The sequence below is a fragment of the Polyodon spathula genome, chromosome 7 (genome assembly GCF_017654505.1).
Source record: "Polyodon spathula isolate WHYD16114869_AA chromosome 7, ASM1765450v1, whole genome shotgun sequence".
NCBI lineage: Eukaryota > Metazoa > Chordata > Actinopteri > Acipenseriformes > Polyodontidae > Polyodon > Polyodon spathula.
In genome coordinates, this window is record NC_054540.1 from 5,229,726 (window position 1) to 5,257,624 (window position 27,899).

The 27,899-nt window shown below is 39.5% G+C and overlaps 1 protein-coding gene across 9 annotated transcripts in view; it reads right to left on the minus strand.

Moving 5' to 3' along the window:
• Positions 1–27,899, minus strand: part of LOC121318044 (oxysterol-binding protein-related protein 8-like) — a 99,277-nt gene that overhangs the window by 24,002 nt on the left and 47,376 nt on the right. For 3 of the 9 annotated variants that reach the window (XM_041254263.1, XM_041254266.1, XM_041254262.1), the window contains 3 exons: positions 24,277–24,313; positions 18,419–18,559; positions 2,879–2,949 (listed from right to left, as the gene is read on the minus strand). In XM_041254263.1, the coding sequence (XP_041110197.1) occupies positions 2,879–2,949; positions 18,419–18,559; positions 24,277–24,313 (249 nt within the window). Of the gene's footprint in view, positions 1–2,878; positions 2,950–9,432; positions 9,593–18,418; positions 18,560–24,276; positions 24,314–25,589; positions 25,833–27,899 lie in introns of those variants that run through there. The other 6 variants (XM_041254269.1, XM_041254267.1, XM_041254270.1 and 3 more) reach the window with 4 other exon arrangements.

Here is a 27,899-nt window from a genome sequence, read left to right on the forward strand (position 1 = left end):
GGGAGACCTAAAACCACTGCCTCCCCAGCACACCAGGCCTGGTTGTCAGGTTATCTGCAGGCATCATTAGGTTATGAGCTGTGTGCGTGGTCCCCACTTTCATATGCTGGGTGAAGTTGTCCTGAGACTGCCCACACCAAGGCCCTTTTTCCCAAATGAATAATGTCCTCTTCCAAGGTTTGCAGCAGGCTGTCGAATCCCGAAGTGAGGATTTAAGTGTTTAGACTAGCCCGTCACCTTTAATTAGGATAACGAGCTCCAGGATATCTTTGACACCTCTTATCACACATTCAAAATGACATCCAATTAGCAGCTGAAAGCTACAGGTTTTTTTTCTTCCAACAAGAGAATATATTTTTTGACAAGGGCAAAAAGTCATACAACCTGCAAAGCATAAAAGTTCACAATTTAGTTATAATGCTACAAGACCATTACAATAATTACTGGTAACACTTTACATTAAGTGTCTCCAATTACTGTTTCTTTACATGGCACATACATGTGCACATACATGTAATTACAATGTTATTATATATAGTTACAATTATTATTATTTGTTTATTTAGCAGACGTCTTTACCCAAGGTGACTTACAGAGACATAGGAATGTGAACTATGCATCAGCTGCAGAGTCACTTACAACGTCTCACCCGAAAGACAGAGCACAAGGAGGTTAAGTGACTAGCCGTGGACTTCATGGTTACAATCCCTCTTTTTTTAACCTCTGGACAACGCAGCCTCCTTACCGATATATGCGGTTAGGGTTAGGTTTAGGAGGCTGTGTGGTCCAGTGGTTAAAAAAACAGGTGTGGTCCAGTGGTTAAAGAAACAGGCTCGTAACCAGGAGGTACCCAGTTCAAATCCCAGCTCAGCCACTGGCTCACTGCATAACTCCAAGCAAGTCACTTAACCTCCTTGTGCTTCGTCTTTCGGGTGAGACGTTCTTGTAAGAGACTCTGCAGCTGCTGCATAGTTCACACACCCCAGTCTCGTATCTTGTAAAGCGCTTTGTGATGGTGGTCCACTATGAAAGGCACTATATAAAGATTATTATTATTATGCATAATAGCATTGTAATTATGTGTAAGTATGCATGCATTTACGAAGTAACTACTACAGTATGTAAATACGCAGTAATTAGAGACACTTAAATTAAAGTGTTACCTAAATTCCTTTCTTCATTTTGTTTTTAAATTTTCAAAGGTCTCCTGAATTATGCACACATCCTGCTGTGTAGCAGTCTGACTTCTAGAACGAGGATGTGCAGGTATCGGGGGAGAAGAAAGAAAGAAAGAAAGAAAGAAAGAAAGAAAGAAAGAAAGAAAGAAAGAAAGAAAGAAAGTAGTGCTTCCTAGCAGGTAAAACTACCCCTGGGAATGTTTAACAAACTGCTGGAGAAGGTAAACAAGGTTTTCCCAGCAGCTGCTTAGAAAAGGTGCCCTTTCCCCCCTGGCTTAGAATCAGTAGCAAGAAAGTGACTCAGAGGCTTAAGAAACCAGATAAACCCTACAATAGAGCACACAAATCCCATTTAATTCCCTCTGTGCTGCCTCGCTTAAACGATTATAAAAAATGCCTGCATGCTGTGGCGGTGATCACAGCCTCAGAGCCAGAGACATGGCAGTCTCAAGCAGTAATAGGGTGACTGCATCCACTTATAACCCGTCAAGAGCCAACTCAGTTCAGTTGCAAAATCCCTAGTCTCCCTTCATCAAAGTCTGACGCATGTTCCATAACACCATAGAAACACACACCCGTCAGGCAGACACTTTAAAGTGAGAGTGACTCATATTATCAAAGTAACTGAGGTGTGTCGTGAAGCTGGATGAAATGAAATGGAAGACCATTTTAAATGTCCTTTATGCAAGATGTTATCGTAATGAAACAGGGCCCGGCTGCCAATGGTGGCTTTACATCCTACTGACGGGCGATTGTTGGAAAACATGGATTGAGAATTGATTAGCAGTTTGCTACGCATGTGGACTGGCAGAGCTATACTGGTGTTTTTTCTGAAAAGAAACTAATATTGCAGATAGCAGACTGTCTGGTTCAAATTGCATGTACTGCTTACAATTGATAGAGACATTGCGTCTACAAGTTTCTTGCCCAACATTGAATGCAAGCTAACGAGATAACAATGCTGTGGACTAGAAGGGAACAGGCTCTAGACTTCAGAGAGATCAAAAGAGATAATCCCACTGGCATCAAAGGGGGTCGCAAGGAGATAACAAAAGGCAGATGTATGGACCTTTTGTCTCCAGGAGTGTGAAGAATGCACTGAGTTCAGAGGTTGTCACACTAGACCACACACACAGACACACACACATTAACACTCACACAATAAATTAAATTACCTTTGCAATTGGTTAAGTGTCAGAGCAAGGGGAGGTGGACCATCTATACAGAAGGGTATTTAATGTCATGCAAACATTGTAATGTTGAGTATTGTTTGTCCTGTACCTGGGACCAGACTCCCTGCATATCTCAATAAACCTGGCAACTGACTGAAGAAAAGGACTCTGTGCATTTTCTTGAATCTACTTACTCACCATCTATTTTTGGTAAGTTACTTCAGCGATTCTCTTTTTTTTTTTTGACCTGATTTAAAATTACTTCAGATAAGCGCTGTCTTTGAGTGGCTCAGAATATATCCAATTTACCTTTGCATGCAGCTGCTTTCCAAGGCTAGACTGAAACACAACTAAAAGTTTACTCTACAGTATCCATGCAACAGTCAACAGTAAAAATGAAGCAAGTAAGAATTATTATGACGACACTCAGAACCTGTAATTTTATACAAACTTTACAGTAATATAATGTAAATAGATACACTTTAGAAAAATCACTGTAACTTAACACCTCATTGTGTTCCTGCTTACCTTGCTTTTAGACATGGAAAGGGTAGAGTCTTCTTTGAGCTGTAAAACGTCATCCTTTCCCCTATCGAAACCTGCAAAGACAAAAAAGCAGCTGTTGTAAAATAAAGCGTACATTTCAACGGATGGAAGAACTCTAGTTCAGCGTATCTCCTCAGGCACACAGAAGTAATGAATGAATGCTGAATCTAGTCTTCCCAGCCACGGTGCTGGGGAGTGAACGGATTTAAGTTTGAGAAGAAAGTTTAAGTTGAATGTGTATTTGGTTCATCTAGAGACAAACAAGTCTTGTTTAGAGTCAAAGGTACCCATTTTACAACACTGGGGTAATGTACAAAGACAACATGAAGCAAACCTGTAGCTGACTATCACAGCGTGCACTATGGAACCGCTAACACGGCCTGCTAAAGCACTTGCTGCTTCTCGTAGCGCCACCCTAGCACCCACTGGGCCCAGCCTTACATGAATCTTACGACAGTCTTAGGGATCTTAGGACAACAGAATCCACGGCCTTATTGGTTGTCTTGCTAGTCTGACTTCGATCTTGTTGAACTATCCTTTACTGGACAGGAATTTCAAATCAGGTATTAATAGGTATATTTCTGGATACACAGAGAATATAAAGTGTCTCTATACCAGACATACAGACTTGCCGTCACTGATAGTGTTGTGAGGCTGCCAGGTTAATACCCTTGAGAGCTATTGTACAGCTTCCGCTGTCTCCACTGTTAACTGAGAACTTCTGGATAAAGTCCACCCCTCCACCCCCCCACCCCTTTTTTCTCTTGTCAGCAAGGTCACATTAGGAACGTTGGGCAGAATATGTTGGAAATCTTTCACACAGAGCCCAACAGGATGAGGTCACTGACATGAGGTTTCAGATTTTTATGCATACTGAAGGTATTTTTGAAGTCTGGGCTTGTGGGCAACAGTTTAAAAATATATATATATATAAACATTGAACTTTAATATTAACTGTAGGCATGAATAAATGATTGAAGAGAAGTTTATTAATTAATAGTGTACCGGTAGAAAACCAAGATAACCACAACATTTAGCCATCGATGGCATTGTATACCATACACATATTAGATTAGCAGCGAACACTCTCTCAATCACAAAATGACAGAAAAGCAAACCTGTAACTAATACGTCCCCAAAAGTTCACTTAGAAAATGCTGTTTTGAGACTTAGTGGATAGATAGAGGAGAAGGGGGTTTACAATTTCATCTTCTTTGCCATCCTCCCACTCTACTCCATGCTCTAAAAAACCTTGCTTCATTCACATAGCCCTTTCTTTAAACTCGGAAATGCACAGGTCTGCCAAATTCCTGAGCATAACAAGAAATACAAGAAAGCAATGTTCTGATGGACTCCACTTTTGGCCTTTAAAAAGAACCCAGCACAGCGCCCACAGAGATGCATCTACTGTTATCATACATTTAAAATGACAAATGTGAAAACCAAACCAAAGCAAAGAAAAGCACGGTGCCTACACTTCGTGGTATGCTGCAGAATTCAGATACACTGGACTGAAGACATCATTCTTTCTATCTCAGCATTCCTAAAGAAACTAACATTTCCACAGGCTTTATGCTTGCCGCAGACATCTCAAATTTACACTGTTGATCACCAGTGATCGAACTTATGACCTTCCCAACCACTGTCTATGTATTTCAACCTCTCCAAAATCTTCCTGGTGGCTTTCACTGTCCTTTCGTCCCGGACTCCTAGACGTGAACCCACAGAAGACAAGTACATGAAAAACTCCACACTTCGGGACACAAGCTTAAAATATACAGATGTACTTCAGTACATACTGTAATGATTAGGATAGAATGTTACTAAAACTGAAATGATAGGAGAGAAGTCTTGGAGTCTATGAGTAGTAGGGTTCATCCAGAATCAGATTATTGCGAAAAAGTTTACATTTATTTGAAATATTGAGGTTTAACTAATCAGTTATTAAAGAATATTTTTTCAAAGTCAATAGATATCAAACTTTATTCATAAAAAACATCTTCAAACATACTTCAGCTCCTTGTGAACAGAAGTTTTGTTATCATAAATGTAATTTATCATTACATAAGCTGAAAATAAAATCAATCTAATTTAGACATACTCACAATGAGGCACTGTACTTATCTCAAGACAAATCTTCATTGGATAGAAACTGGTAATGACTGGATGGGGGTTACTTTCTATGTGAAAAGTAACTCTAATTTCAGTGCCCATTCATTTGATTTCATCTTCAATTTAAAGTAATATGTTTGTGTTTTTTGGGCTTTTTACTGGTGAGCTCGTTAGTGGTTTGGCTCTTATAACCAAAAAGATTGAGACAGCACAGCACTGCACTTAGACAACAGACAGTGCACAGTGTAGTGTTGGACTCTTCTGCAATGAGTAAAGTGGCAAATATGCACAAATAAATAAATACATGAATAAATAAATGCATGCATAAGCACAAACAGAATCCAAATCCAGCCAGGTGACATTCAGAAATATTGTGTTGTAAACAATTCTGCCAGCTTTTATGAGGTTTCTCTCGTAAGCTTCGTGTTCACACTTCATGATAACCTAATTATCTGCTCATTAAATTGTAACCAAAGAAAAATAAATGAAAGTACCTGCTCTGAAAATAGCTCCTGCAGCATCCCACAAAACAACTTCTCGATCTGAATTTCTTCTTGATTATAAATGGGTGCTTTCAATATGTTGCGCGATTCATTTTCATACAGCTTGTTTATTTAAGCAGCTTTCAGAGTAGGGTACTGCAAGTAGAATTGCATGCTATTTTAATTTGCTTGGTTGGGGACGAGTTGAAAAGTGATAGTAAATCAATATGGGAGCAACAGGACCTAGAATTCCTCAGAATGACTGAAGCAAACACCATGGACGTGAACCACTTCGGCACCATGGACGTGAACCACTTCAGCACCATGGACGTGAATCACTTCAGCACCACGGACGTGAATCACTTCAGCACCACGGATATTAAGGGGAATGAAATAAGCAAAATTGTTGGTCTGCTACTCTTCTGTACTCCCAGAAAGCACGAGAATCCGTCACACAACTTTTAGAGGAGCATACTTATAAATCACTTGACTGTCAAAGACAATACTGGACTCATTGACTTTTAAATTCATAAAAAGAATGAATCAGTTTATTTTTCTGGGATCAAAGATGCCAGTATATCTGAACTCTGCCCATTATGCCTGGTTTTGAGGCTGTTCAGCTACCTCATAAAGAAATCTGAAAACAGGGCATTGGCAGTGCTACGGTTGCTAGGAGATTGTGGACTGTATAACTCCGCTTATGAGATGTCGTTCCTGCCCGCTGTGGGGGTCACCATCCCAACAGAATTTAGGAACGTATTGATTTTCTCTTCTTGTGCCTTGAGGGCACACAAATTAAATTAAGTGTACCTTTAAATTCTAGTCCTCATACAGGCCTGTAGCAGGATTTATGAGTTAAATCTTTAAATAATGCTTTGTCAGTTCCTTAAGCATTTGACTGTATAGTACAGTATAATTTAGTATAGAATAGTACAGTATAGCATAGTAACAAAATGCAGAACTACACAGCATGACTGCAATCACCAAAGGGAAAAGCGAGAATAACATTAAAATGCCATTTGAAGCCATTAATATTTAGCACCCCATATGGACTGTTAATCTAGAAAGCTATAAGTCTGTGAAGGAAATATAAACTGCATAGCAACAGTAGTTCTACAAATTTAAAACCAAATTCTGATAGAAAGGACAACTGAGTGTGAGTGAACTGTTCTGGCCTGAAATGTTTTCAAATTACGTTATAAGACTTCAACCTAGTTCTTTCATTCAAAGTAATATATTTCCCCTGACTGTCGTGCCGTTTTCAGCTTCATCTCCCCACCTCCTCAATAGGGTCATTGCATTGCTTTGTGTTTGTATTTCAAAGCCACTTTCCAATCTTGTTCCTTTGTAAGGAAACATATTGGGCACGGCCTCATAAAAACGGTTTCTAAACTGTTCTTTCCAGACATATCCAGCCTGTATTCAAGACTGTGTGCTTTGTGAAGCTATACCTCTTTTAGTTATTTGAGTATTTCTACAGTTATACATATATATATATAACACGATTCAGCCAATCAAATATTTACAATTAAAAGTACCACTGCATTGTGCATATTGTACTCATTCCCATCTAGTTCATTCATACTTCATAAACATTCCAACAAGACATAACCTACAGTAAGGGAGGAAGATTGGATAAGACAAGGGACCGTCTCAAAAGTGATGATTCTGAAGAACAGAAGTAGCTATTTTTGAGGGATGGTCATGTAAACCCAAGATCAGTTAAACCCCTTGCAGACTGAAGGTAGTAGAAGCCTTGGCTACTCATGACAGCCTTTAGTCCCCAGGGTTAAGCCAGATTTTTTTGTGTACATACACTAAACTGTGTAGTATAGTATTGGTTTTGTAAATACCCATTTCAGACTGACAGACTAATGCAGGAATCCCTTCCCGTGTCCACACAGAAGCTGCTTTAAAACTAGAGACTATTCTACAATATGGAACTGTTAAATAATTCAGTACCCACTGCTAAAGCAAGGAGCACACTCTGTGTGTGTTTGAGTGGGCAATGAATCATTGTAGATCACTGTGGTATAATTTAACTTCGAAGAGACGTGCTGTACAATGCATAGTGTGGATAAGAATCGTGTTAGGAGCACAACCAAATCAGCCAGAATCAAAATGCTTACATAAACACTGTAATACTACATCTCCTACAGAGGCCTGCACGTTTTTTAACATTTTTTTTAATTTTTTTTTTTTTTTTACCAGCCCTGTGCTGCATAACCCAAATGAATTAAGGAGATTTTGTTTAGTCTGTGTGATAACTAAAATACAGGCAGCAAGTACAGCGTCTGACAATCTTAACAGACCTTCTTTGAATCCAGATGCTAGCTAAGATTTGCTACCTTTGAAATATTCCAAAACGGTCAATTGTGACTCCATTATATTTACCATGACCTTGGGTTCCTAGAGGAAATTATTACCAAATGTAAAGATGATGCTGTTAATAAATGTATAATAAAGACAGTAAAAGGAAAATAGTTTGGTTTTGCATTATGTACCAAAGTGAGGCTCGGTTATTTATGCATTTTTATTTCATTTTTATTTTGGGAGTTTTTAACACTGGCAGTGATTATTGCTCAGCAGTATAAAAAAACACCAGATTTCAAGTAATTTCTTAAGTTGCTCACATGGAAACTATTCGATCATCAGTATTACATGGTACAAAGGTGTACACTTGTATGAAATAGAAATGTAATTTCAGAGCATATTCTCTGTTGTGAGAACAGGGAGGAGAAAGAAGTGTCAAGACAAGCAATATTAGAGGTATTAGAGCGTCCACCAGCTATAAATCTGTGCCTGTTAATCTGCAGAGTCACACTCCTGCAAATCTACCCTCTAGGTACCCTTGCTGTTCTTGTGCTTTTCTGTTCATAAACTTACCACGATGTATCATTTTTAATTTATTACTTTCAGGACTTGGGCTGCATATATTAGACACTTTCTTGCTATTTGTTCATTCTTTCTTTTACCCACGATCGCTCACACTGTATAATGCACAGTCATGCTCCCAGTGATGCAGCGGATTAGACTGACACACAATGAGATGTAATTGAAGGCTGTGCTAGATTTTGAACCACCATCACCTGGTCCCCAGCCCCCCTTAAAAGCCCCAGTTGGCAAGAGCCACCTACAGTAGCAATGCTTAATGACCGAATGAGACGGGCAGTAGAAGGTTAACACACCTCTGAGAATTACAGCCCTAAGAGGTGAATATGCACACAACAGGTGTAGTATTTTGTAAAAATTGTAGTTACAGTGCACTACTAAATTATGAACTCCAACGATCCAAAAATTGCTAACACTAATCTGTACTGGTTTTATCAAGTGAAACATTTAGGGAACTTTGAAGATTTGTTTTAGTGTGCATCTTTGACCCTTTGAGTAAAAGAACAGAAAACCTGCATCGCAGAAGCAGATTTTGAACAAAAAATGTCAACCCCCCACCAATACAGACACACTATGGCATTTAAAGCAGAAATGTAAACATACAAGCCATCACCTCACAACAATGGAAACTGACCCTTTGAAACATCAGCAGTCTTCACTTCCACAATGCAAATAACGGAGAAGAGCAGAACATAATGTGCCGTGTACTAACTGAAACAGGTGGCTGGGAGAAACTGAATGAGGCACAATGAGGTTCACACAGTACATGCGTTTCATTTTTATGAGATTTACATTAGAAGGAAAGATACCTTACATAGCATTACAAACGAACAGGCAGATGCATTTTTTGCATTTAACGCAAGGTTCCTGCACCACCTGCCAAATCAGTAGGTGAAGTTATAAACCTCATGATATAACTCCCAGACCAAAAAACATAAATCGCATTTACAGTAAAAAAATAAATAAACTGACATTTCTAGCATACCTGCAGTTTCAGGTACAGTAACGTTAGAGGTTGCATTGAAAGAGAATAAAAATAAAGTAACTAACCTGACAGGATGGGGGAAAGCTCATTGTACCCCCCAAAAGAAGCATTGCGAATGAGTTTGCGCCCATCAGTTCGAGGCAAAAACATGACCGTCACCCCAGCGCAGGTGGAGAACCTCCTGCGCAGTACACCCTCCTCTTTCATCATAGAGGCGCCGTACCCTGAGCAAGTGTCCCCTCAAACACAGAGGACTGAGGCTTCTGTGGCAAGCAGCGAGCTACCAGGAGCTACTAGGAGCAGTGAGACTCACAGGCAAGCAAGAGCAGCGCTTAATACAAACACGACCACATGCACTTTCCGTCTCTCTGTCTCTCTCTCTCTCTCTCTTCTAACTGGTCACTGGATCTCAAACCAGCGAATCAGCAGGAACTCCTCTTGCAAATTCTGGTTTCTCAAACAAACTGTAAAAAAACATCACGAAACACTTAGCATTTTTCTGGGGCAACAGCACGGCTATTCTAGACTCTCTTTTTTAATTCTGTATCCGCACTCCTTTGCTGTAAATCCCTTCTGTGTGAATAATGCACGTTTCCCTTCATTTCAGACCATGCATATTACAACTGGCTTTTGAAATGCTCAGAGCAATAAAAAAAAAAAGCGACATCTTTTAATATATTATACTCTGCCTACTTGTCTCTCAGCATCCTATAACACTCTCCTGTTACCCTGAAAATGACAGGATTGCAAAACTCTGCTGCCTAAATACATCCTTGCAAATCTTTTTCAGTGCTCAACTACCTGCAGAGACAACAGTGAGCTTAATTGGCAGGCATTTCAAACACAGGGTTCTACTGATAAACCCCTGAAACACACAGGCATTTCAAAATACAGGGTTCTACTGATAAACCCCTGAAACACACAGGCATTTCAAAACACAGGGTTCTACTGATAAACCCCTGAAACACACAGGCATTTCAAAACACAGGGTTCTACTGATAAACCCCTGAAACACACAGGCATTTCAAAACACAGGGTTCTACTGATAAACCCCTGAAACACACAGGCATTTCAAACACAGGGTTCTACTCATAAACCCCTGAAACGCACAGGCATTTCAAAACACAGGGTTCTACTGATAAACCCCTGAAATGCACAGGCAGTCTTCCTTTATGCTCAAGAGAACCTAAAACCCTAAACGTAATTCACTTTTGACTTGCTCATTAGCAAGGTGGCATGCACAGGGTTGCTAGGCAACCTCACAAACTTCACAGTCTCCACAGGCTACTCAGCGAGGGAGAGTAGGCCTCTATTTAGCATCCTCTTCTTCATTTGGAGCATATTAAATTGTCAGGAAAAGAGAATACATGTATAAATCATACCAATTAGCAGCCTGGTGTGAATGTGTGTGTGTGTGTGCAGATAGCCTATGATTTTAATCTGGTGTGCATGGAACAGGACCACTTGTACAGCTCTTCTTCAGCAGGTCTGCCTCACCTGACTGTAAACAAGGCTCCTTACTGACTATTTGTGCCGTTGTTAATCTGACACCACAACATTATTCTTAGAAAAGGTACAGCATAAAGTAGCTTGGAATATAAACTTGTTTTATGGGGGAGAGGTTTTTTCAGTCATTATTTTAGCATTTTCATTCGTTCAAAAATGCAGGGCGTGTTTCCACATGCAGCCAGGTAACATTAGGTTTCTGCAGTACGTCAGTCATGCCTCTGTTTTGTTTTGGTGCTTCGCCCTGAAAACCCAGGTAGATTTGCAAAACTTGATCCCTCATTATTTCAGACACAAACAGCATTATTGCTTTTGCTCATCGCGTAACATAACACTGCTAGGTTCATGCAATGAAGTGGGGAGGACTTATCTATTATACTACAGCAGCACACTGATACACTGCTCTCTATCTGTCACCTGTGGAAATCCGACACTGCCTTCGTTTCAGTGCTTCACACTGCACCAAAGGTCCTTAATAATCCACCATTTCCACAGCCAGACTTCTTCAAAGGCCTTTCCTCAACTTATAATTACAAATAAGCCAATGTATTATGTAGATATAAAGCACACTACAGTAATGCACTCCGCAGGAATTACCTGTGTCTTGGGCTTTAGCTTGGGCCCAACAGATCTTTCTACAGCTGCCCGTAATTCCGTTTCTGAATTCATGCCCAATTTATGCCATATCAAAATTCGCTTCCCTAACATTTTTAAATGAGTCCACTGAACACAGCCGAGCAGATAAACAGCACTGCTCTTGGATATGCCCCTATACCAGTACATACTTATTTCCCCAACAAGATAGTGAAAGTATTTAAATCAGTTACAATAGTGCTGTCTTCCTGAAGTAACTTTGTGCAGAAATAGCTGGCTGCTGTTTCTTATACATAGTGATCAGGCACAATCATCACAGTCTGCTGTCTATGGCAAAATCTGGCCTGTGTGGAAATTCTATTAACAATGAAAACATACAGTGCACAAATACCATAAAACTCCATACTTCTAAAAAGAACTAAAGACCAAGTCAAATTCCTAAGAGGTTTCACATGGCATATTTTAAGAACATGACCTCCCGAACAGAAAGAAAATCAATACGCCCTTTTCTACTATTTACTAAATTATTTAACCAAGAGAAAGCCCTCGAGACAGAATCCCTCATTCAGAATACACAGCATCTTCGAGTGTCTACTTTCAGCCAATAGAGGAGAAATGATTCCTTAGTGAAAGGACTGTGCAAATGAACAAGCACGTAGGGCATGTTGTCTACCTGTTACAACTACCCTGTGCTTAACATTAATTATTGCAGTCAATGTACTGTGTGAGAAGCACATCTCCTCTTGTGCGGATGCATACCACAATTCCCCCTCCACTTAACCTCTGCATGCGGTAAAAATCAATTAGTTGACAGAGACCAATGACCATGTGACCAATGTAACCCAAGGGCTGGATTCTTAGTTTATTAAATTCCTAGTTACATCTGTATCCAACATACAATACAAACGGCGTTTCAGATTTAATTTCCAAGGAATTCCCAATCTCTCTTCTACGTTTCAATTTAGTCCAACACAAAAAAAAAAAAAAAAAAACAAAAGGCATAGAAATGTGTTGTACTAAAGGTTGAATTAAGTTTGTTGCTTTACAGTTCGACACATCTATAGCGTATGTTTCTTTATTAACGTAGCAGTAAACTGAACCCTAACTGCAGTACAGTACTTGCACTGTAGTGCCACTGGCTGTGTGTGGCATGCCTTTGGTAAAGCTACTTCAAAGTTGTAGTGCCCCATGGTGTTCTAATATCTGGTACAAATTAAAGAAGGTTAACCTTATCAAACGATGCTGAAAACATGTCTCCTGTAGAACAACGGCAGTGTTTGTAATTCAAAGGATGTCCTCTGTTGTATGTCTGGAGCTAAAAGACCTTGAGAATGGAATCCTTATCTACTTCTGCAAATAAAAGCATGATACACAGCTGGGACATTGACAGATTTATTGCAGTGGCAAGCAGGGAGCGTGTGATTGGGCAGAGAATGCCTATCTATGGAAGAATGTCAACATTCCCCAATGGACAGCTTTTTATTTATACATGTAGTCTCTGTTCAATATTTTATAACGCGTGGTATCACTGCAAAGGCGTGAAATGCAAATGCTATGAAAACACTGAATGAGGAAAGCTCTGGAGATTCAGAGAACACACACACAGAATACATTATTTGGGTACTTCACCATCCCTTTAACATCTTCACCTCTGTCACTGTCACCTCTGAAATGTCACTGTGAGATCTCTAGGCATTAGCACTGCACGTGCTTTTTACTTTCTATCCACTGTGAACACTGCTGCTATTAAATTAGTGTTAATAAAGGCTGTAAAATCAATTTTCTTATAGCAACAATGTCACAGTTCCCTAGTGTGTCAAACATCAGTTTGATATTTGCTTTGTTCTCCTTTAATTCATGATGCTGAATTTTCAAAAACAAGATGACAAGCTTGCAGGAACCAACAGTTCACACTTTAGAAGTCTAGTATAACAATCTACACTTCAGAAGAATAACAAATTACAAAACATGTTACAGCAGTGACAATATTGTTAACCGTATTAAACGCTTATTACTGCTTTAACTCTTCAGTCAATGCAAGAGGCTTTTGTAGATAGACGACATTTGCAAAAATGACTAGATGCTAATGTTTAAACTAACTGGGCTCCACCTCCACTCATGTCAGCTCTGACTAAAAGGCAATCAGTGACTAATCGAGTATTGATCTAGAAAGGAACTAGTCTTCCTTCTCAATCAATGCATGACTAATATTCTCTACTCCACCCCCACCCCAGTGGAGTTTGACTCAGTGACAGACCACATGCTGCCAGAATTCTAATTCACAACCCTCGCAGACGACACGTCCCGTCACTGCCTCAGGGCCACTTGCCTGCACATAGATTATAAAAGGATTGGCCAAGGTCTCAGAGGGAAGTCATTTACTGTTATTTGTTGAACTCCAGCTATTTTCCCATCCTCTTCAGCATTTCAAATCACTTCAGCTGGAAAACCCAGCTCCTTGTTACAGTAAACTACCTCCTGAAGCTGCGGTCTTCCCAAGGATGCAGAGGTCATCTCATTAAACAGGTACCCGCTGAAGGCACTCAACCAGCATTGGGTTTAGCACACCCCCTCTAACTGTATTTTACAGAACTATAAAAATGATAGTACCTATTTATAGTTATGGATTAAGTACAGCATTAGGGAAGCTATTAAAAGTTATGGTATCATACATTTCAACTTAATAGCTCTACATAATATGTACTATACAATATGTAATACGGCTATTTTAATGGCCCTGTTCATTATACAAACAAGGCATGTTATTAACATATATCCCTAATAAAGAAGATATACACAGTTTTTAATATGGAGCTGTCGGTAGATCAAATAATTAGTCCAGAAATCCTAATTCTGCTAAGCAAGATAACCCAGTTTCTCTAGAGAATGTGTGCCAGCTAAGGAAATGTTACCTAGATACTGCTGCATGCAAGAATACTATTACTAACACCCAACGAAACAAATCACATCAATACACCGAACGTGCCTCTCAATAAAACTGCTTTCAATGTTCTTTTTCCATTACATGATTAATAATTCCACATGCCTCACAATATTGTGATATAAAAACACACTGTTAATAATCTGTGGTCCTCACACAAAACATCCATAGTAAGCCAAATGGAGTACAGTACATATTCAAAGCCAGGATGCGGTAAACTACAAGACCAGGACATTACTAAATCATACTTCATTTTGATGTTCAGCTGACGCATTTAAAGCTCACTACATTTTCAACACTGTACTTGCCTTTTAGTGTAACCTGATGACAATCTCTAGCAAAGGAGCATCACCAACAAAACAATGAACAACATCCCTCAAAAACAAATCTTCCTGTTTCAGATACAATACACTGCTTTAAACCTGCCACCCAGGGCCCAAGACAAGTGCTTTGGCCTCGCTCTTTTAGCTTTCCCTTCACAGTCCAAACCAAGCGTACACTTTCGGCTACAGGGTTGAGATACTGTTGTCTTTACTTGAGGCTCCTTGCCTTAGGCTTGATCAACAGAGGCTTTCTCTCATAGGGCATTGGCTTAGCAGGAAGTAGGTCAGCTGTGTCCAGATTGGTTGGAGTGAGATCCTGGTTTCTCCCTTCTCACAATCCTGCTTTACCTTAATCTGACAGAGCATGATATGGCCCCCACCCCCCTTAACTGGATACTAAGCAGGCAAAGGAGTTTCAAGATGTTAAAACAAGCATTCTTGAGAGGGGTGTGGCAAACTGAGAACACATTCCAGGATGTATATTTCTACACACACAATTCCAGAGCACTACAGTATTGTGTGTGCTATACAATACCTTACAATATATAAATACATTCCACAACGTATACAGTATTTCCTGATAAATACATATGTTAAGCAGAATTTCTTGTGCATATTGTCTGCAGGCGATATTAAAAACAGCAGCTGCTGTACAATATGTATGGTTGAGTATGGTTCAGTATGGGAGTTGGGACTGGGGCAAGGAAACCCAAGTAAAAGACAATCACATCTCAATCTTTAGTAGCAGAAGGCGTACAACTGGTTTGAGCTGTGAGGGAAAGCTAATGGAGCCGTGCTAGCGCACTGGTCTTGTACAGGGTTAGGACTGGGCAGAGGGTTGAGACTTTTCAGATACCGGAAATAAATGATTGCTTCTATGGCTAGCACTGGAAAGCACATTCGTGCCTAAAGGCTGCACCTGTTTGTAGCAAATCAAACCCGGCCATACAGGCAAATACAAAAGACTGACTTAAACAAAGCTACCATGTTTTCAAGAGCCTCCCAAATGGCACAAGGGAACAATACATTCACACATATAACACAAATGGCCTAATTACAAAACTGAAGCACACATAGTTAAACACGTCCCTTGCATCTAAACAAGTAATTCTGCCTAGCTAACCTCACTGCTGTTTAACATCCTCACAAATACGCTATTAAACTGATATGCAAATCCGCTCATTATAATAGCTTTTGGTAGATATTTTCAGCTAATAAAACCAGATTTTACTAGTGTATAATCTGAATGGGCAAATCTTTTGTTACAATTTCTGGAGTGTGCCAAGGACAAACAACTGAGATTTCAATATGAAAACAGTAATTACATTTGCATTGTAATTGTTGCAACAAAGAAATGGACATTACAGTAGGTCCACTTGAATTTCAAATTGGATATTCATAACAGAGCCAATGCATCCAACCCACAACTGGTTAACTCATAATGTTTGTCTTGCAGAACAGGGTTTTACAAACAAAAGAAACAATACAATAAAATTAAAGGGTTTTACGAAGAGGCAAGCAATTCATTCAACATCCCCACACCGAACATTGTGGGAGGGAGGAGATATTGTGTATTTTCAGTTTTTGAGGCAATTATCTTTCTGCATAACGACTCCTATAGTGTAAAGTGTAGCCTAGCAACATGTCACATTCTCTATACTGTAGTGTATCAAAAAAAAAAAAAACTGTAGTTTTGTTTCACAGGAGCAAATGTTTGTCTTTTATTCACGAAAAACATGATGTGTAGAGGCTCTTAACAACACTAAGACTTCACATGAAGTGGTGGATTCAGGAGTGTTTTCCAAGGGGATGTTATTTTCTGTGGCCATAGGTTCTGTCCATGTCCTCTGACGCCTGGGTGTTTGGATGAACACTGCCATAGAACATGAAACAAAACACACAGTTCACAAAGTGGTACTGTATTAATAATGAGATCTAGTTTTGTTCGAGAAGGCAGTGTTGTAGATCTTAACAGCATCAAGACCCTCCAGTCTGAGGCCCATGCCTGTGTTAGCTGGTAATGCTTTTTTTGTCTGGTTTATGCCTTAAAGTCACAGCTATTTTTTTTTTTTTTAGATAAGAAAATACTGTACATCTTGTTTTCCAATCCCTTAAATTAGACATTTATTTGACAGAATTTTCATTTTTTTGCAGCACAGCATTATAGTCCTTTACGAAGGGAATTAATGTTGGTTTATACGCTTTTGAAAGGGCACTAGGCCTGTTGTCCAAGTAGAAGTCCGTCTCAGAAGTCCAAGCCAGAGTTATTGTATAATAAACTTACATGTTACTTCCTTGCCCAGTTCAACTGTATGTTTTATTTTATTGTACTGCACAGTATGTCTTTGTACATTGCTTTTGATATAAAAGGAACAGTGATCAAAGTCTGTTTTGATTAATAAAATGTATCTATTCCCAACTCAGATTACACAGCACACCAATGATTTTTAAGGGTGGTTTGACCCGTCACTAGCACACTACCCTGTCATTTTTCAGTAGTTTCCTAGACATAACATTTTCACTTTGACTTCTATTTATCCTACCACCAGATTAGATTAGGTTCAGCTTCCTTCTCAGCGTGTATTAAGATCCTGCCTTAATTTCTATGTGCACCCAGTATAGTGCAAAGACAAAGTGGTTCCTGATAACTGTTGCACAGGAAGGGAATCTATTCTGTGGTGGCAGCATAACGAAGCCTGAACAGTTTCCATTTTGAAAACATCTTTCCAGGGAACAATGAATGCCACAGTGCAAGGACTGTTAAACACATTCTTACTCACAGACTAGGACTCTTGACTGTTGGTGGCTTGTTCTATAGAACGCAATGTCTTTGTTAACAGCTCCTAGGTTTGAACACCCCAAAACAGCACTCTTAAAACAGTAATCCACTTCCTATAACACAGTCTAGTGTCTCCTGTCATGCTACAGTAACCCCTTCTCATGGTACACAATTCAACCAGGCAACACCACAGCGGACGGGCCTTCCCTGGAAATGCTGTGAACTTCGTACCCTTCCTGGTAACCAATGCCAATCCCAGATATCGGGCGTCACCTGCAATCTCTTCTAATGGACACGCACCCAGTCACACTGCTGCCTATGTGCTCTAAAGACTGTCTTGTAAGTAGGTAAGTAAGTAAGTACTGTAAGGACAACCATAAAACACTGATTGCAGCATTCGCAAAGCTTTTAGTTTTACTTCTTTAAAAATCAAAATATTCGAATAATCTTTATATATATTCTATATATATATATTATATATATATTGATGCCGTATGGGAAAGACGTATTTGCACGTAATTTCCTGGCACATCACCCTTTATGATTAAATCTAGGCCAGACAGAATGGTTGACAATGTTAAGCGCAGTAAAAAGCGAACGAGTGTGCCTAGACTGCCCTAGAACTACAATGAAAACAGCAAATTTGGTTTAATGTCCTCTGCATATAGCAGTTATTATAGTACTTGAGATTAAATTCATCCTTTGCTCTCCAGCGCCGTCCAGTGGTAGATAAAAGGAAGCCGCATACTGGATTTTTAACTGAGCAGATTACATCAAGCAATAATGTTTCCTTCACAAGAGATGTGTCGTTATCAACTCTGGTCATCTTTGTGATGCACACTTGGACAGTAATGTAGAGTAATGTGTGCCCAGACCTCAGAGTTAAACAGGGCGCTGATGTTCCTTACCTATGCTGTAGCTGACCCCCGGGCTCAGTGCGCTGGGCTGTAGCAGCTCTTTAGTCTGGATAGGATGCCCTTCTTTCCCCTGGCGTTGGCTCATCTTTCCAGGAGTCACAGGCTGAGCTTCATCACTGGTCATTAAGGCAGCTGGAAAACAAGAGGTCATGTGATTACAGACAATTCCCACAGGAAGCTGCAGCTCCGCTTAGGACAGGGCAAATATCAATGAGCATGTAACAGCAAAAAAACGATATTAAACAGCTCCCTTTAGGAAGAATTAAAAAAAAAAACAGGCACACCCACTGCCAATTCACAGAGCCTGATACCACCAGCTTGAACTGAAGAACTGTGAGCGTTCCGACTGTCAGTTCCACAAAATAGCAGACCCTGTGCTACGCAGCTGTGAATGGGTGCTGCTTCTTTCCATACCAGGGTGGTGGTAACATTATTATTACAAAATGCATACATTCCTTGCACTCTTAATCATTAGCCAGCAGAGATTTGTGTAATTGTGATAAGGCGGCACTTAGAGGTTCTTTAGGGACTCCTGAGATGAGGAGCTTTATGACATTAAATCTAAGCCTGTAAAGTCTACGGTGCATATCCCAGCCAGGGATAGAAACAAAAATGGAATAAGAATCACAGACTAGCTTTTTAAAAACTGGTTCTCAAAATGGTACCATGCAAAACTAGAACAGCAAGCATGACCTATAATGACTGACCAATGCAATTCAGAAAATGTAAGTATAATGAGAAAATCCCCTAGTCAGCAATGTGCAGTATGCAGATGTACGTGGTTCACATGACCTACATACAGTAAGCCATGTGAGAATTGAGTGCAACTTGAACAAAAAGGACAAGCATCTCAATGACTTCATAAGGGAGATGTGTCCATTAAGACAGTCTTCCGTGAGTTTGTGGAGAGGCAACATTCACAGAAATCTACCACCTGAAAGCATAAGGCTTTCCAGTCGTGACAGATCAAGCCTGCAGATATGTGTAACATGGGACAAGAACAAAAACATACAACAGTTGCGACGCATTGTGGGCTACTTAAAACACTGTCGAGTTTTTCAGACAGTGAGTGTATAGTCACAGCTTCTTCACTGCTAATTGAGGCAGCTGTGCTTATTGACAATTACCATAACCTTCTCACAACAGAGCAAATGTAAATGTGTATTTACTGCATCATTCCCCTGCTGACAAACACAGACTGCTGCATCCAGAACACCACCTGCTCTACGCAGAGACATGGCCAACTGCCATCTGCTGGTGAGAGAGAGCCACTTGCTGCCTTTCATAGGACATATATTTTTTATATTATTTCCTGGATCATTTCTTTTTGAGATGTGTTAGTTTACTTACACAATGGTGTTATCACTGGTCTGATTGAGATTTTGGTTTGTTTTGTCTGCTAACTTTAGAAGACAAAGCACAATACACATTACAGGTAGATACTGTGCAGTATCAGTTGCAGGTGCTGGTCAATGTCTCTTTAAAGCAGGGCTAAATCCACAGAAATTAGGTTAATGTACCAAAACAAGCTGCAAGCAACCATACTTAGCCGCTGATCTCCGCAAACAAAGCCCGATAATTGTTGTGTGTATCACCGTAATGCTTAGTTACCAGCAGCTATCTCATAACTCTGCATTTCTTTTATCTCAACAGGCTGTTCACAGGCCCCAGGCTCGCCATTTTCATTAACTGGGTGATGAAAAACAGAAGTGGGCACAAGAGAATCTCAATGACAACAGGGAGCCAGCTAAACCAGCCTGAGCTAGACCCTGGTCTATGAATGGAGGAAGAACAGACAGTGCTGTAAACTAGTCTCTAATGGGATGGGTAGTTTATAGAACTACATTCAGTTCTGTACAAAATGTGGGTAGCAGTATACATTATGGCTCAAAAAATAGTTATGCAATTATGATTAATAAAACATATTCCATCTTTAGCCTCATCATTGAAGAGGACATGAACAGTCAGTGCTTTCCATATTTTGGGCCATATTCAAAACTGCATATTTTATCAGATCAAATGTTTGTGTGTATTGATTTGCAGAGTTGGGGGTGAGATGTTAGTAACGTAACGTGCTACTGTAATAATATTACATTTCTTAATAGCGAGTTAATATAACGTGGTAGAGTTTTAATTTGAGTAATATTATAGTTACTTTCCATTAAAAAAATAAAAATTAACTAATATGTAACACTAATATTATCACTTTTTTTTTGTTTTTTTTTTTTTTTTTTTTTTTTTTTTTTTTTTTTTTTTTTTTTTTTTTTTTTTTTTTTTACTTTTTTTTTCTCAGGATCGAATAACGACTAATGCATTACTTTTTATCAGTAATGGCCTCAATAATGTTGATTTGTTTTTCCTGTGAAGTCAGTCAGTCACACACGCACCCCCCCCCCCCCCCCCCAAAAAAAGGTCGTCAAATATAGCTCATAGCTAAACCACAGGCTAACCAGGACTACTGTGACTATGGTCCGATGTATTTTTTTTTTGTGTGACAACGGTTCTCGCTCTGAAGGTCCTTATCAACACTTATTTTTAGACTGTAAAGAGTTCTCAGGGTCCTCGGTTTTTCTTGGTCTATTAATTTATTTATTTAGAGCATTTGCAACACTGACCTGAAATGAGGTGCAATAATAATAGTCAGCCCAAGAGAACTAGGTCTTTATCTCGTTTTCTAATATTTTGTACAGCAGCTATAACAAATAGATCCAGTTAAATAGCACCATTAAATCTGTAGCAATTTCACCAAGGTTTTTAAAAAAATGATTCTCTAATTGGCAGAAAAACATTCATAAAGTAACAGACAAACTAACATTAATAAACTACAGTGGCTCTCAAAAGTATTCACCCCCCCTTGGACTTCCAGATTTTATTGTGTTACAACATGGAATGAAATTGGATTTAATTAGGAGTTTTGCCACTGATCAACACAAAAAAAGTCAATAATGTCAAAGTGAAAAATAAAATCTACAAATTGTTTTAAATTAATTACAAATATAAAACAGAAAATAATTGACTGCATATTCACCCCCTTTGCTATGAAACACCTAAATAAGCTCTGGTGCAAGTCACATAATTAGCTGAATGGAGTCCACCAGTGTGCAATTAAGTTGTTTCACATCATTTCAGGTTAAATACACCTGTCTCTGGGAGGTCCCACAGTTGGTTAGTACATTTCCTAGCAAAAACTACATCATAAAGACGAAGGAACATTCAAAGCAAATCCGGAATAAGGTTCTTCAAAAGCACCAATCAGGGGTAGGATAAAAGAACATTTCTAAGGCATTGAATATACAGCAGAGCACAGTAAAGTCCATTATTAGAAATTGACAGAATATGGCACTGTGAATCGTCTAGAACAGGCCATCCTCAAAAACTGAGTATCTGGGCGAGAAGGGCACTAATCAGGGAGGCCACCAAGAGGTCTATGGCAACTCTAAAGGAGTTACAGTCTTCCACGCCTGAGCTGGGAAACACAGTGCATATGGCAACAATAGCCTGGATGCTTCATAAAACTGGTCTTTATAGGAGAGTGGCAAAAAGAAAGACATTTTTGAAAAAAACTCACATCAAATCTTGGCTAGTTTGCCAGAAGGCATGTGGGAGACTATGAGACCAAGTGAAAGAAGATTCTATGTTCTGATGAGACCAAAATAGAGCTTTTTGGCCTCAACGCTAAGCACTATGTTTGGTGTAAGCCTAACACCGCACATCATCCTGAGAACAACATCCCTACCGTGAAGCATGGTGGTGGCAGCATCATGCTATGGGGATGCTTCTCTGTGTCAGGGCCTGGAAAGCTTGTGAAGATAGAGGGCAAAATAGATGCAGCAAAGTACAGAGAAATCCTGGAGGAAAACCTGCTGAAGTCTGCAAGAGACCTGGGACTTGGGAGAAGATTCATCTTCCAGCAGGACAATGACCCCAAACATATAGCCAAAGCCACACTGGAGTGGCTTAAAAAGAAAAAGGTCAATGTCCTGGAGTGGACATTGCCCGGACCTCAATCTAACTGAGAATATGTGGAGAGAGTTGAAAATTGCTGTTCACCAAAGGTCCCCATCAACTTGACGGAGCTTGAGCAATTTTGCAAAGAACAATGGGCAAAAATTTCAGTGTCCAGATGTGCAAAGCTGGTACAGACTTATCCAAATAGACTCATGGCTGTAATTGCTGCCAAAGGTGCCTCTACCAAATATTGACTCAAGGGGGTGAATACTTATGCAATCAATTATTTTCTGTTTTGTATTTGTAATTAATTTAGAACAATTTCTAGATTTTATTTTTCACTTTGACATTATGGACTTTCTTTGTGTTGATCGGTGGCAAAAACTCCTAATTAAATCCATTTTGATTCCATGTTGTAACACAATAAAATGTGGAAAAGTCAAAGGGGGGTGAATACTTTTGAGAGCCACTGTAAATGTCAAAATAAATTAACACAGCACCCCTACACACGTTAAATGCAGGAGCAGCAGCTCTAGATTCATTATGAGTACCTGTACAGGAGCAATACTCAAGACATGCACGATATTATTTAACAGAATGGTGAATCAGCTCACCAGAATGGGAAACACCTAATTTGCTCGGCAACGTCTGTTTAGATTCAGGATTTTTTCAGGAGCTCGAACAATTTCCAACTTTCTGTAGCAAGAGAACAGCAGCGTGTTTCGTAGTTTGTCGACATGCCATTTCATAGCGATGAGGTGCACTCGCAGAAATCAGAATACAAAATGAGGCAAAGAAATGACGGTGGTTCTGGAAAGACTTAATAAACCAATCCAGTGTGCCTCAAGACACTCTCGCGATGACAAGTCACATTTGAAAAATCAGTTTCACTACAAGGGTGTTCTCTTAGGCAAAGTGTTCTCTCAGGAGGAGTTCCTATAAGCAGAGACCACTACCTTATTTTGACCTGTTCTTATATATACATTTTACTTTTTCTCTATTTTCACAACTCCAACTTTGAAGTTCTTAGTTTTCTCTCTCAATTCACCCCGTGTTACAGATAGGCTTCACCTGATCCTGCAAAGCTTTTGTATTTTATTAAAGCCTTTGTTGATACACTTGTACAATAAAAGCATTAGTTTGGTTGAGAAAGCAGAGCCGCAACAAAACAAGCATACTGTTTCAAGCTAACACTAAACGAAAAGCGAAGGAAAAAGGTTGGTGTGATGTGACAATGAGGTGTTGCAGGGTTAGGCTACTGTACATGCTTCTGACTGGATACACTTTTAAATAAAAATATATAAATTCAAACCAATGTGTCTCAAACATGCCAACCAGCATTCATTGTAAAAAAACAAAAAAATAAATAAAACCTGGAAAGTACAGCACAAAAACAACATGTTAATTGATAGAAACTGCCAATGATGTAATTGTTCCATGTGACCTAACGCAATAGTATCGTACCAGGATGCAGCACCTAGTGTTGAACCTGAAATATCAGCATGGACGAATTTCAACCTGAGCTTGTTCAAACCCAGAGAAGAACCTGTGTGTGGAGCTTCTTTTAGAACTGAGCTCAGCACGCCTCTGCTGAAAGATGACCACAGCTGAAGGGATCAATGCAGAGAGGTGGACACCAGTGACTCATTGAACAGGAGAGGAGCGATGCACAAGCAATCTCTACAAGGTAGAAACAGAATACATTCAGATCATGCACTGTGCACAGAACAGAGATGCAAGGGAGGGATTTCCCACACTATTAATACTGGATGGCAAAGCTGGTACAGACCACTAGTTACAGAGCAGGTTAACAAAGGTCAGTCTTTGACCTTTAGTGAAATGTTTTGCTCGCTTTCTATTTTCTTTGCTGTTTAATGCTAAAGGGAAGGTCAGTCACTTACTTGATGTTGCAAGGTGGTCTTTGATCTCTCCATGTTGCTGTTTGTGTTTTTGGGGAGGGGGGGTAAATGCAAAGCAGATGCAGGTCCAGCCCGGGTTAGAGATATAGATTGAGCAGCAGCAGGAGCAGGAGCAGAGGAAACAGGAGGGAGAGAGAACAATACAATGCAATATGTTAGTAAAGTACATGAACGGTACCAGGCAAGGTGTGCAAACAAACAACATGGATTCCAGGTCACAGCCAAACGGGTCACATGTTGGCTGTCGTTATGCACTATAATAAACACAGACTGGGATTTTAAAAGACAAGGAAAGAAGCAAAAACTATGTTTTATTGAGTTCTGCCACACCTGTCTGAGCAATGTTTTGCACTGCAAACATTACACAGTACAAAATCTGCCATGCAAGAACCACCATGGTAATGTTAAAGCACTGCCAAACACTGTTGCTTTCATAATAAACTCATTTTCAATTTGCAGTCCTGATGTGTTTCACAAATTCACTTTAAGACAGTGATCTTCTAATTTTTAATTTTTTTTTTACTTAAAAAGATTCAAGAACTTAAAAACCGCTCATTTTATGCCATTTCGAAAAGCCGAACAGGAAAGTTCTCTACATACGGTACACGAAACTCTCACACCCTGCTCAGACTTATTCTTGAAAACCAGGCACAATGAACATGGGAAAAGGGGATTTTATGACAATACAAATTCATACAATATCTGAGTTTACCCTAGAGCCTCATGAGTGTAAATGGTTCTGAATGTGTACTTTGACATGTTGGAGCAGCACCAGACAGAGCCGTTGTGCTGTGGACTGTTTGGACTGCTGTTGCTGCTCATGATTGTCCAGCACAAGTAACCAGTGCCATCAATCCACTGAAGTCCAGAGAAAACAGCAGAACAGAGACAACAGTCATGAGCTGCAGAACCTCCAAATACAATAAACATGCATCCATCGAAAACAGCAACCCTAAATATTGAGTTTATTATACCAAACATGTGGAAATGCGTTATCTGTGGAAAAATACCGTTTCAACAGCAATCATGACACATTTAGTCACTGCAGCTCTGGCTCCATGTTAAAAATAAGCTGCTTTGTGCAGCAGACAAACCGCTAAACAGTATATGCACTAAAATAAAAAACAGCATTTGTTCACATTTGCTTTAAAATCCAACTGTTTATGTGCTACGCTACTGTATACATTACTTCTGTTCAAGAGAAACAACACAGAATGGAAACCTAGCTCCTGATTACGACTCATTTTAAAAGGCAGTAGGTGCAGAACAAGCATCAAATTAACCTGAATACTTACATAAACGGAGCCAGGCATAGTTAAAGGCATACAAACACACCGTCATGCCTGTTGAACTGTCTTCCTTGCTGTCTCATCTCACCAGCAGCACAGAATGCTTTTGTTTACTAAACATTTCTCCTTGCTGCAGTTGTGTTCCAGCCCACAGGCTTGGAAAGGCATGCTCCCAGTATCCAGGTCAGTCGTATCTACAGCTCAGTTGCCAAGCTGCCACCCATCTAGCTTCATACATCAAAAGAAGCACTCTGTCATCCTGCAGTGCTGTGTGTGATGGTGTGTTCAGAGCGATGCAACCTTTCAGTGGTAGCCTGCTGAACAGAAAGTTCTGGAACTCGACTGAAGAGATGTCACAGTGGCACTGCTGCGAAGTACTCCAGTAAACTGTGCTGGTTATTAACAAACACTGCTGCGAAGTACTCCAGTAAACTGTGCTGGTTATTAACAAACACTGCTGCGAAGTACTCCAGTAAACTGTGCTGGTTATTAACAAACACTGCTGCGAAGTACTCCAGTAAACTGTGCTGGTTATTAACAAACACTGCTGCGAAGTACTCCAGTAAACTGTGCTGGTTATTAACAAACACTGCTGCAAAGTACTCCAGTAAACTGTGCTGGTTATTAACAAACACTGCTGCGAAGTACTCCAGTAAACTGTGCTGGTTATTAACAAACACTGCTGCGAAGTACTCCAGTAAACTGTGCTGGTTATTAACAAACACTGCTGCGAAGTACTCCAGTAAACTGTGCTGGTTATTAACAAACACTGCTGCGAAGTACTCCAGTAAACTGTGCTGGTTATTAACAAACACTGCTGCAAAGTACTCCAGTAAACTGTGCTGGTTATTAACAAACACTGCTGCAAAGTACTCCAGTAAACTGTGCTGGTTATTAACAAACACTGCTGCGAAGTACTCCAGTAAACTGTGCTGGTTATTAACAAACACTGCTGCGAAGTACTCCAGTAAACTGTGCTGGTTATTAACAAACCCATATGCTTACAGTACAAGAACGCAATGTGTCTCTCAAGATCTACTGCTAGGAAAGGGGGCGCTCACCAGAGAGTCTCATTTGTATTAGTTTTACATCATATACTGTGCATACTGCACTGCACACTAGATATGCCAGTACCTGTTTAGCACATTTCACTCTTTTTTTTTTCTAAAAGACTAAAATCTGTCCCAGCTACTCTAATGTTGCTTTCCCTTTTTTGTTTTGTTAGCTTGCTTTCCATATATCTTTAGTTACATACAGTAACTTATATTTTTCTGGCTAATAAAATTAATCTGGCTTTGGTTTCTGTATATATTGTTTTATAAACTTTTATGTAATTCAAGTTTGAAAGCTTAAAAAAAAAATCTATCCCAGCTATGCGAGCAAATGCAGTAATATTAAGAATAAAGACAAATTGAAAACGAAATAAAACACACACACACACACAAATACTGTTTGTGATATGACCAGATAACTTTGCACTACTTGTGAGGTTTACAAGTGCATAAAAGCACCCAAACATTATTGGGCAATAATAGCACTCAAATGACGACACTGTCTGCATTCCCTTTTCAAAATAAAGGAACATGCCACTGCAAATGACTGACAGCAACAAAAAAAAAAAAAAAAAAAAAAATTAACAAACCAACACTTAAAAACTAACCGTACTGTGCATGCAAATTGAAATCCACAGATCTGTATTAACTGGCATGCAAATTAAAATCTACAGCACTGTATTAACTGGTGTGCAAATTGAAATCTACAGCACTGTATTAACTGGTAGAGTCAGATTGCCCTGCCAATTCTCACACTGGCCAACTGAGAAAAAAAATGCTCTCTTCTCACGGCTTGATAGTGCTGTTAGGTTAATTGATATGCCTGTACTGAACCACTCATTCTGGCAGGCAAGAAGAACACATGAAAAATAGCCTATTAACCCAGTATTAGCAGCTCTGGAGATCCCTCTCGCTGGGTCATAGAACAATATTCTCATTTCCTCCCCGTGTAAATAACTACATTCAGAGCAAGTTTTTATCAATCCATTTCCACTGAGGAAGTACTAAATATTATTCAGTTACCTAAAATGCATTTACCTTAAAACCTCACAACTCTGATTTAGTGATTGCACTTGCCTATTGAGAAAATGGTTGAAACAACTCAATGCACAAACACACAATTAAACTACCAACTATAAAAGCAGTGAAGAGTTTTTGAAAGCTCAATGCAACACTTCAGAATGCTTAAGATGCTCACAAATTAGAACACAGTATAAATCACACAAAGTACAGAGCACTCCTAAAAGCTGCACAGGCTACTGCT